The sequence below is a fragment of the Marmota monax genome, unplaced genomic scaffold, assembly GCF_021218885.2.
Source record: "Marmota monax isolate L192 unplaced genomic scaffold, Marmota_monax_Labrador192_F-V1.1 WCK01_AAM20220418_F8-fsc00027, whole genome shotgun sequence".
NCBI classification, from domain to species: domain Eukaryota; kingdom Metazoa; phylum Chordata; class Mammalia; order Rodentia; family Sciuridae; genus Marmota; species Marmota monax.
This window is the reverse complement of record NW_026694617.1, coordinates 6,769,238-6,781,357: the sequence shown is the minus strand read 5'-3', so window position 1 is coordinate 6,781,357 and position 12,120 is coordinate 6,769,238. Positions and strand designations below refer to the sequence as shown.

Below are 12,120 nucleotides of genomic sequence, written 5' to 3'. Positions count from 1 at the left end.
ACTGCAAAGACTTGCCAAAACTATTAGCATTCTGTGATTCCATAGCAAATATTTCAAGATCACTATGAGACAGAAGGAAAGTTTCTTGTTCCAAGTTCCTTCACATCTCTGAAAACCAGTGTCAAATTAACCCAGCAATCTCTGATAGGTCAATGTCAGAGATCTTCAGAACGATGCCCTTGCAGGGTTTGGAAGACAGGAGGATGAAAAAGCAAATAAAATTAGCTTTCCTTGGATATTTAATTCCTTCTTTTCTTCCTAAAGATTAAACTCCAGGAAAGAAAAAAAAAGTTTCTTAATTTGTACATTCCAAAAATATTATGAAAATAAAAGCATCTCTTCGTTTTGATATCAACAACATAGGAGTATTTCATCCTCTTTCTTTAGCACATAATAGCCAAAAGCTCTCAGTGTGGAAGAAATAGTACATTTTGTTGACAGTCATGCTTGTAATACTGGGAGTTAGTTCCAGAAATTAGGGTCATAAACACATATGTGAAAATACCTAGGTCAGCATCATCAAGTATCTCAGAAGGAATCTCTAAAAACATTTATTGTTTAGTTTATATAAAGCTTAAAGCCTTGGAAGAGGATAAATGAAACAAAGGCAATTTTGAAAGATTCCTTTTAGCAGAAAGGCAAGGTAAGCAATTTCATAACACTGGTCCATTAGGTTCCTCCAGGTCTTAGAATATTTAGTTTCCTAAGTAGAACATGTAAGAATACAAAAATGTCTGCCACATGGCAGATAAACCAAAGGATTCCAGTGAGACTGAAATTGACTTTTAGAGCTTGGCTGACTCTAATGGACAGCTAGCTATTCTGAATAAAAACAAGAAAACCAAAAGCTTTATTATTGTTAGTTAAAAATGGGACCAAAAGACCTAGTCAAACTGTATAGCAACACTTCTCTAACAACCAGATTCTATTCCATGTTCTTCAGCATTTTTATTTTGTCTAATGCTATCACCTTGGGATACTTGTATTTCCAGTTTTACTTTATCTTTAGGCCATCCAAAAATCCACTTTTTCTTTTTGAGAAAATAAGACTGTTTTCAAAACTCCAGCCAGGATTGAATTTTTGGCAACATGGCAAAGTCCAAACAAATGAATTAAAAGCATCAGTCTAGCATTTTTGATATTTAGTGCCTCATTAGTTTAAAGGAACAATTATCCCCCAAAGGTAATCTATCAAGACATACAAGCTTTTTTTCTCAGTTTAGATTTGAGTCAATCTATCTGGAGATGCCCCTGGCATTTTAATTTTGAGTTAAAAATGAAGAGGTGTTAGAATACTAGAGCCCACTAGTACTAAGGGACAAAAGATTGTTTTAAATGAAAACACCCATAGAGATGAGCAAATGCCTTTTAGTTTGGGCCCCCATAAAGACAGTTTTTGGTTTCCATTTAGATCATTTTAAACCAAAACTGTTGCTATTTCTCTCTGATACAAGAAATGCTCTTGTACAATAACACAGATAAAATAGTACTAAGCCAATGAGACTAGAAATTCTTTTAACCCAAATCAAAGAATGACATTTAAGAGGGGGAAAAAAAGCTAAGTTTAATCTGACATGTTTCTTCCTATAAAAGAACAAAAGCAGCCAATACATTTTCTTTTTTCAATTCTACTACCTCAAGCTTCCAAGTGTTTACTGTTTTCAGGAGCACCTTTTATGTCTTACAAAGCATTTCTCAACCTGCTGTGACTGTTAATCTGGAGCTCAGACCTCTGAAGCAGGGGGGGAAAAAAGCTGGTAAAAGCAAAAGCCCAGGCTAGTGCTGTAGACTATCTTCTGAGAAATGCTATCAAAAACTATGGGCATTTTAATAACTACATGTCATAGAGAATTCCAAACTTCTGGAGACATTTTTTACTCCTTATGATATCTTTTTATGTCATTGCAGGGGGGGAAAAAGACAACAATGAAAAACAAATTGATTTCACAGACTATTGTGACTTTCTTGAGTGCAAGCATCAAATAATGGTAGACCTTCATTGCTTTCCTTCTGGAAATAATGTCACCTTCATTGCTTTCCTTCTGGCTACATCTTACGCTCACCTGTGGTATCACTCCAAAGGCTTTCCTCCACTGTTGCAAAGATATTGAGTCCCAAGACACACCATCAATCTGGATTTCTCCTTCAGTATTCAGCAGTCTCAAAAAAGCTGATAACAATGTGCTCTTTCCTGATCCAGTTCTTCCCAAGAGACCCACCTATGGAGTAAAAGTGATGGAATTACTCTCAAGGCATATAGATGCCATACTATAGATGCAATTCAGGATTGTACTTCAATAAAAACCAGTGGAATTTTTTTCTTCTGTTATCAGGGGAAGATTTTTGCTTACTCATTCAAGCCCTTTTGAACATTCCCAATTCTGATCAATTTATGGAGGGAAAAATAATCTGAGAATGAAATGTAGAAAAAGCACTATCACAAGGAATTAGACACCCGATACTGGTTTTTTATGTCACTGACCTTTACTAATGACAAAAAGGTTGACAACGCACATTCAACATTAAGAAAAGCAAAGTCAGAGTGTCTTAATGTACATTATTTCTAAGGATGGGCTTGAGCCAGAAGCAGATACATATATACCCTGATCTAGTTCCAAACATGGATATAAACTTGGAAGTTAATTAATATAAAATAGGTCTAATATTTAGATACTCTTTCTATAACGTAAGCAAGTATCAACTTCAGGTCTGACAATAAATAAGAATATTTTCAGGGAGCTATATATTCCTAAAGGAGGCTGGGTGAATCCAGGAATAGATCATTGGAACAATCATCAAATCAAATTCAGGGAGCAAAACAGACGTTAAAGAAAAGGGGAGGGGAGCTATTCTTGTTGTCTAGTCTGGAAGAGCATAGCATGAAATTGAGGGTGTCACACATTGTGGGGGGAGACAAGTGCTATAGGTGACCCACAGAATGCCCCAACTTTGTATTCTAATGTTAGCTCAGATTCCAGCTCTTGAGGAAGAGGGTTGGGTTGGGATGGAATGTCCCTTCAGTCATTAACTGACTAGAGAATAAACTGCATGACATTTAGTGTTTGGTGATGAGATTTAATTTACTTCCTTCTCTTTTACTTTTCTTCTTTTAACCAATCATATGGCCTCTTTACAATATAGCTTAGCAAATGGTCTTCTAGAATAGTGTTTATCACACTATCTATAATGAAGAATTGTTTTTAATTCCCAATTCATTGCAAATTAGTACTTTAAAAACATATATTAAAAATGAATTTCCAAAAGCTTACTCTGAATATCTGTACTTATTTCATCATAGACCAGTAATAGTTGGTAAACCAGAACCAGTATGTGGACCACAATAAATGTTTTAGAGTTTATAACCACCCATGAAAAATAACTTACTGAATATTTATAGAAACTTGCTAATAAACTAGGCCTTTGGGATAAGCTGGTAAGTAATAATAACAGTAACCATGCTCTTCCTATCTACTATAGGAGCTCTAAACTAGGACTTTCACAAATGTTTTTCTCTGAGTGAGAAAACTAAATCAAGCAACTGTTATTCACAACACCCTGCTCTATTTCTTCACAGTATTGATTACAATTTGTAATTATTTTTTTCTTAGTTATTGCTGTGTTCACACCAAAACTGATAAACTTCAACAAGGGTAGGGTGTCTGTCTTGTTTTCCATTCTCAGCACCCGGCAATGTGGTTGGCTTATACAAAATTCTCAATTAAATACCTATTTAGTTTGACTGCAAGACAGTCAGATGGAAGGACATAAGCTGATGAATGAACATACATATTTATTTGTTCTTACAAATAAATGGATTTAGTTAATTTTGGTCAGTTGCCAGACCACCCTTAATTTTAAACCTTGTGGAATTTCATATGCACATTTCTGAATAAGCCCGTGTTGCAAAAGTACATGATTTTTCAAACACAGCAGTAGAGCTTTGTGTAAGCAATCTGAATACACACACTGCAGGTGAGGTAGAAGGTAAGAGAAGAAAGAGAAGTCCAATAGATGACAGTAATTTGCTCTAAGTTCATACCAAGAATATTGGCTCAAAAGCACCCTGAGGTCTAAATCCCCAAATTATTAGTCAGGGTCCTAATGCATAGGATAAATGACCATGTTGCCTTTCCTTCTGTTTTTATGTTGGGATAAGACTGGATTAAGAGTCAATTTATAAATACTTTGTTTAGCTTTAAAGCTTTTAGCTATTGTTCTGGTTTCCTCCTATCACTGAACTGCGAGTAATGTGTTATGTATGACAAGTTTTTCAACAGCAAGAATTCTCATTGGTTTGTGCCTACCACAATTTTCTTGTTTATATAATTGGCACATCATAATTCTTTTCCAGGATTTGTAAGAGTACTTCCCATAAATAAGCTTTGAAGACATACCCTAATTCCAAGTCAGTATTTTCAAGTAACTTCAATATGCCTCCTCTCTGAGAATTTTGGATGAGGATAAATCAAACTATTATGTGGAAAGTCAAAACACTGTTGAGTTTAGTGCTAGTTGTGATCACATTAAACCATGAATAGTCTCAATACTTTCCTTATTAGTGTCTGACTTGCAATTTTAACACTGCAACAGATAGAAGTATATTGTAATTATTTTTCATTTCCTTGTGGTCTCTATAAATCAAGATACTAAGTCAAGTGAAATTTAGATCCAGGGCCTCTGGCATGCCAGGCCAGCACTGTACCATAATTGAAGATTTTATATGGTCCTATACCTGTTTATTACTAATAAAACTTATATGCTGCTCAAATTATTGAATGATTCAGCTATTGCACAGAAATTTTTACCAAGACAAAAATGAGATATGTGTTAACAAACCAAATAGGCAGTTAAGTGTTTGGGCTAATTTGATCTAGAAAAATTCTCTTATGTTTCAGGCAAGAAGAGGACAAAAGTAACCATTTTGAGATAGACTAGGGCATTCTGTTCTTAATAAGGCCTTGCTCTTCTATGAATCACTTTGGATACTAAAGTATTTTGAAGGGACTACAAATTGAGAAAGCAGCTATAATCACTCCCCAAAAAATAGATCTTAAAAATTATTAAATATCTCTTTAATCACTGGACTTTCTAGTACTATCATATTTAAAACATGCCATCTGGAGAATTAAGCCTAGGTTTATCATGAGGGACCTGACTCCAAATTAAAACTCCAGCCTACATTTTCAGGAGAAAAAGGAAAAGAAAAAAGCTAGAGGTACTCTTTTTTGGGGAAGATAATCTGGTTATTAATATTTAGACCAAAAAATCAAAAAAATTTAAGAAAAAGCTATTTGAGATTGAAAAAATATTTTTGAAGTAACAGCTATATATAAGGTGCTACATTCCTCATGCATTAAAAATAAAAACTTTTAAAGCATAATTTCTGTGAACTAAAGGTGTTTAATAGCAAATAAATTTGTAGGATACCTTTTCCATAAAGCAATTCCTATGGACAATGTGTTTTAATGTGAAGATTGAATAATTTTTCTGCACAAAATATTGATTTTCTTCATCTATCCCCCCTAGAGCCACAAACATTGAAATCCATTAAAAATTAAAGGGTATGTCCATTTAAACTTTTAATTTTCAATTGCTTCTTTTTCCAAGAAGAGTAATTAGCACACAACTGAGTTTGAAGTATTTTTAGATACCCAAAATAGCACACTAATTTGAGTTTGCTTCTTAATTTGGTATATAAGAAATATATTCTGTTACAGTTTGCAAGATGCTGTTACAACTCTAAGAACAAGGCAATAGAAATGGCATTTCTAAGAGAACTGCCCATAAGACATTTTAAGAATCAATTCCTATTCTAAGGAAGCATATGACTTAAAAGAAGGAATAAGCCATCCATTCATTTATTAACTATTCATTCATTAAAGATTTATTAAACTACACAATGTGCTCGACAATAGGATAAAAAAAGAAACGACTTCCAGATGCCAGTCTGACATGTGCAGAGTTTGGAAGTGGTCACTGTATCCAAACAAGTGAAGACTTCAGCAAAGTGGAAAATTGACAAAACTTTTCTTGGATCTACCAGAGACATAAAGTCACAATGGGAACCATGATTACCCCAAACAGGAGAGATAGGCAAGCAGACACAGACAATCACACAGAGAATCAGACAGAAGCCACCAAGCAGAAACCTGAGGGAGCCAGCACACCAGGGTAGGAAAGCCTAAACTATAACTGACAACTTGCTAGAAACAGTGTGGGCGAGTCTGAAAGCAAAGCAATTCTAAGGGGACTTGGTCATTAGGAAGTTCTAAACTAGCATGAATTTTATCTCCAGGAGTTCTACCATGTTCTCACAGTGAAGATTAAAAAAAAAAAATTCTCTTATGTTTCAGGCAAGAGGAGGACAAAAGTAACCATTTTGAAATAGACTAGGGCATTCTGTTCTTAATAAGGCCTATACTTAAGAAAAACTATTTTACCATGTCAAGCCTATTAATGATTTTTTTTTTCAGAGCCTAACTGAACTAAGGTAAGGGAATACTTAACTCCAGTCCACTCTTGTCATTCTGTCCCACCTAAGTGTGGTGGGAAAAGCTAAGTGAAGTTCACAGCTCAAGGACACAAGTTCAGTAAAGCCTGAGACTTATTCATAGGACTATTAAGAGGCTGCCCTCCCCCAACACCTTACCACTACATTACTAAAGGCCTGTTTATCATGGTTCATTTTATCTAGCACATCACGTTCAAGTTTCAATAAAAAATTACAAAGCAAATTGAAAATCAAAATAAATAAACTAACTTTAAAAAAAAACAGTAATTTGAAGACACAGAGTAAGTATCAGAACCAGAGTCAGATATGACAGGGACGTTTGGAATTAAGAGAGTCAGAACTTAAAACAACTATGACTAATAAGATGAGATTTTTAATAGGAAAATACATAATCTGCAAAAACAGATGAATAATGTAATTATTCATTATTATAAAAATTATAAAAAGTGGAAATTCTAAGACAGAATCACAATAAATTCTAGAGATTAAAAAGAAATGCTGAAACAAAACTGAAGAATTCCTTTGATGAGCTCAGTCATGATGGACAGAGGCTAGGAATGTAGTAGTGCACTTGCCTAGAATGCTAGAGACACTGGGTTCAATCCCCAGCCCTGCAATAAGCAAATACACAAACACACACAGACAAAAAACCAGAATACTCAAGAACTGTGAGACAACTACAAAAAGTGTAACATCTGCATAATTGGAATACCAGAAGGAGAAGGACTAAAGGGGTAGGGGAGGGGAAGAAAGGGAGGAAGGGAGGGAAATATTTGAAAGGATAATGACTAGAGTTTCTCCAAAATTAGTGTCAGATGCCATACCACAACTCAAAGAAAACCAAGCAGAATAATGTCAAAAGCAAACCAATAAATAAACAAAAACCAAAAAGCTATATCGAGGCATAAGCATAGTCAAACTATAAAAAAAAAATCAAAAAGAAATTAAAGCTCTTTAAAAAAGCTAGAGGAAAAAAATGTTTTATCTTTTAAGAAACAAAGATAAAAGTTACATCTAATTTCTCAGAATCTATGCAATCAAGAAATGGAGTGAAGTTAAACATTTAAAATGTTGAGAGAAAGAACAAGTCAAACTAGAATTGCAGAAACAAGAATTTACCCTGTGGAATTGTCCTTCCAAAGTGATAAGGATAATTTTTGTCAGACAAAAATTGAAGGAATGTGTTCTTCAGTAGACCTGTCTCACAAGAAATGTCAAAAGAAGTCAGAGAATGTAAAGTCAAAAGAATGTCAGAGAAAAAAAATGAAACTCAGATCTATATATAGGCAGAAACTTGTATCTACCTAAAGAAAGAGTACTTGAATAAATAAGTGAAGGCAAAATGAGAACTTTAATTTTTCTTATTCCTGGTTGATCTAATGAAAAGTAGTTTGCTCAGAATAATTATAACAACAATATATTTGATCATATACATTATATATATGTATACTTTTATATGCATATATAAGTAAAATAAAATATAACAAGAATACTATATTTAAAGGAGCTGGTAAAAATTTTGTTATTATAAGGTACTTGCACTCCCTGTGAAATGATATAGTATTATTTGAAAATAAACTTTGGTTATTTGTAAGTGTATATTGCAAACTCTAGGTAAACCATTAAAAAAAGAGAATTCATTTTAAAAAATAGAATTATTATTCTAAGAAAGGAGAAAAAAATGGAATCATAAAATGCTTAATTGAAACTACAATGTAAAGGAAAAGGGTTAAAGATAAAAAAAAGAAATAAAGAACAAAGGCAACAAACAAAAAACAAAAACAAATATGGCGGATATTTATCCAACTATATCAATGATCACTTTCAATGCCAACGGTCTAAATATGACAATTAAGTGAGATTGCCAGAGCAAATTAAAAAAATAAGACCCAACTTATTTTCCACAAGACACCTACTTACACTTGAGACCCAAATAAATTAATAAAGGGATGATAGTTATACCATGCTAAAGCAAATAATTTACCAAGGCATTTGTCCCAAGTTTATATCAACCTGTTGTGCTATTGTATTTAACAATTATTGCATTTTTTGGCATCCATCCTGGTGGTCCCAGCAAAAGACACTCTGGATGCCTATGGTATTCATTGATAAGCAAAGCAGAATAGAGTAATTAATTATGTTTTTTCAAGGCAAGGGAGGAACCGAGGCAAAGGATTAATTTTACATTATTCCAAACCATAACTAACATCTCCTCATGTTCAGTAATGAAGAAAAAATGTTAAAAATTTCAGACATTTGATCAGGACTCCAATATAAATTTAATATCCATAAACAATTCCATGAATAACTCCATGCTAACACTAAAGACAAATTCAATCATCTAAAATCTTTCCGTTTACACCAAGTTAAAACTGTTTTTCCGGGCTGGGATTGTAGTTCAGTGTTAGAGCAGTTGCCTAGCATGCATGAGGTACTGGGTTCTATCCTCAGCATCACATAAGAATAAATAAAATAAAGGTATTTTGTCCATTTCCAACTAAAAAAAAAATGCAACAAAAACTGTTTTCCCTCAAGAACAGAAAAAATAAAACAAACCCCATTCTTGATGAACGGAAAAATAATATTTTAGTAATATGTGAATTTATTTATCCCTAAGATTAAGAGAGAAGTCAAAATTTCTGGTGTTCCATCTTAAGTCACTTAGCATGACACAAGGACTTTTTGTTCATCCTATGTTTATTTTTAACAGAACTTGGTCCAATGCATTAAACGTTTATCAAGTATTCTGAAAAATGAGTGCTAATAGTCTGTTTTTATGTCAGTATTTATAATTCCTAATATCTTTCTTTAAAATATACTTTTAGTTGTAGATGGACACAATACCATTATTTTATTTATTCATTTTTATGTGGTGCTAAGGATCAAACCAGTTCCTCGAATGTGCCAGGCTAGTACTCTACCACTCAGCCACAACCCCAGCAGAATTCCTAACATCTTTATGGACCATAAATTTATTTTTTGAAATCTCTATTTGAAGTTAAACACAAAATGATGAAGTTTTCAAATTCAACTTTCTATCTTGATTAGAAAAAGACAATCAATCAAAAATATGTGATAACTTTGTTTGGATTTATAGAGTAGTACAGAATAAGGGATTTGAAAACAATATAGAACTACATTTATAAAGCATGAACTATACAGGAAACAACCATTCTCTTCTCCAAGAATCTATTCAAAAAAATCTGTACGTAATGAGTTCCTTCTGTGTCCAGCACAATGCTGGGATTTATAAGAAACACTTCAAAATAACACCGTTACTTATTTCTGTGTGGTAAATAATAAAGTTATTATTTAGTAAGCAAAAAAATTACTGCTTAGTAAATAATTCTTCTGTCAATTCTTCTTAGTAACGGTTGGGGAAAAATTAAATATATCTTTATGAAAACTAAAGAAAAAACCAACTGAAAAAAGCTATGAAAAAAAGTTTCATTTGACAGAACATCAACCAGATAAAATTAAAGACTAATTATGGAGTCAGCAATACAATATTTCTCTTTTTGGAATATATTTACAAGTAGGAAAATTTAAAAACATGTTATAATTTTGATTTAGTCAATGGCTTCCACAGTTGGTAAACTAACAATTAATTAGATATTCTGCAAGTACAGTCATTTAAAATCGGGCTATTATATAGATTCAGGACTCTGCAAATTAAATTTCATATAGAAGTGACTCCATATAATAACAACCTGAAACGAAGCAAGCAATGTTTATATCTCACCCTCTGGCCAGGACTTATTGAGAAGGAAATGTTCTCTAATATGGCATTCCCACCATCTACATATTTCGCTGTGAGGTCTTTGACGGTCATTTGGCCCCCTGAGGGCCAGATGTCATCTTTCTTCACATGTTGATTCTCAATAATCATAACTTTTGAGAGCTGGTCATCCTTGGATGGTTTGATGGACTTGGTGGATTTACCGTCTTCTGTTGGCATGTCAATGAACTTAAAGACACGGCTCACAGATCGCATCTGAAAGAAAAATATTTTATATTTGTTTGCTTAAAAACTGTAGACAGTATCATAATTAGTTTGATGTTTGCTAAAAAATAGCTTGTGAGATGTGATGCTGGCTACTCGTCACTCAGTTATTTGTCAGGTCTTTCAATGAACCAACAGGAAATAATTGGATATAATTAAAAGCTTAACCAAAGAGAATTAACTAAGATTTGTAAAAATGGGCTCTGGATAGACCTGTTTATCTTTGTGATCACTTAATTCTTAGTTACGCAAGCCACACATAAATAGCCAACTATTCTCAAGAGAATAGATGTTGTTAGAAGGATTTTTTTTTCCTACTAGGAGGAGTACTGCACAATGCTGTACAGATGGTATATTATAATAAAATGTACCACACCTCAAAACCACTGCTGAAGATTCTCATTTTTCTTTCAAACTACTTCAATAACTATCTACAATTCTCTATGTCAGCTGGGTCATAAGTAGACTCTTGATATTTAGTCAGTTTTAAATAATCTCACAATAATCTTAAAACAGATTTAAGGCATTGGCATAAATCTGTTGTTAAATATTTACATTTTCAATCCTAATTATTTAAATATCTATTCCAGTGCTATTCAGAATGCAACTATACATAAGGGTTATATTTAAAATAACATATGCATCTGCTTTATAAATTCATTGGTATAATACTTAATAAAGTATATCTTTAATATACACAAAAGTAAAGGAGCTCTACAATTTTTAGAAGATATTTAATTAAATTCTTTAACACAACCATATTTCTGATATTTATGATTTATTAGAATTTATAATATAATTTTTAAAACAGCCTATTATAAAATGTATTCAATAGATATTCAACAATGAATGAATGAATAACATGAGTAAATAAAAATTAATAAATAAGAATTTAAAGACAGAATTCTCTCAGTTTTTTATGTTTTTAAAAATATCCTTTTCACTTTTTTATCATCATTTTTATAATTTGTACATCTTTATAGGGTACTTTTTTTAAGAGAGAGAGAGAGAAATTTTTAATATTTATTTATTTATTTATTTATTTTTTGGTTTTCAGCGGACACAACATCTTTGTTTGTATGTGGTGCTGAGGATCGAACCCGGGCCGCACGCATGCCAGGCGAGCGCGTTACCGCTTGAGCCACATCCCCAGCCCTGAAATAATTCTTTTTAAATAAAAACAAGTAGATAGAAATGCATTGGGGGCATTTGCCTCTATCACTTTTATTTTTTATCATGAAAAGGTGAAAATGGAAAGTGTCTTCATTTTTAGTATGGGCTGAAACATAGTAGTTCAGACATCAATCCTTTACTGAACATTGAAAGTTCATCTTCACAATTCTAACTTTAATGCCTATTTTCACATGCCACTGATCAAGCCTGCTTTGTTTATAAAGTTCTTTCTTCTGTATAGTAATTCTGTGTTTCAGTTTCCTTCATCTTGAAAATATCTGTAAATTACCTTCAAGATTGCCTTTAAGAATTACTTTAAATCAAGATTGAAGAAGAGAATCTTTTTAAATCAAACACACTGTTAATGGAAATTAAAAGGGTCCAAAGCCCACACCCATCATAAATAACTCAAGAGAAAGCAAATGGGATATAA

The 12,120-nt window shown here is 32.8% G+C and overlaps 1 protein-coding gene across 2 annotated transcripts in view; it reads right to left on the bottom strand.

Moving 5' to 3' along the window:
* Cftr (CF transmembrane conductance regulator) overlaps positions 1-12,120 on the bottom strand; it is a 174,083-nt gene that overhangs the window by 24,759 nt on the left and 137,204 nt on the right. For both annotated transcript variants that reach the window (XM_046422533.2, XM_046422531.2), the window contains exons 22-23: positions 10,254-10,505; positions 2,064-2,219 (exon numbers count right to left, since the gene is read on the bottom strand). In XM_046422533.2, the coding sequence (XP_046278489.1) occupies positions 2,064-2,219; positions 10,254-10,505 (408 nt within the window). The remainder of the gene's footprint in view (positions 1-2,063; positions 2,220-10,253; positions 10,506-12,120) is intronic.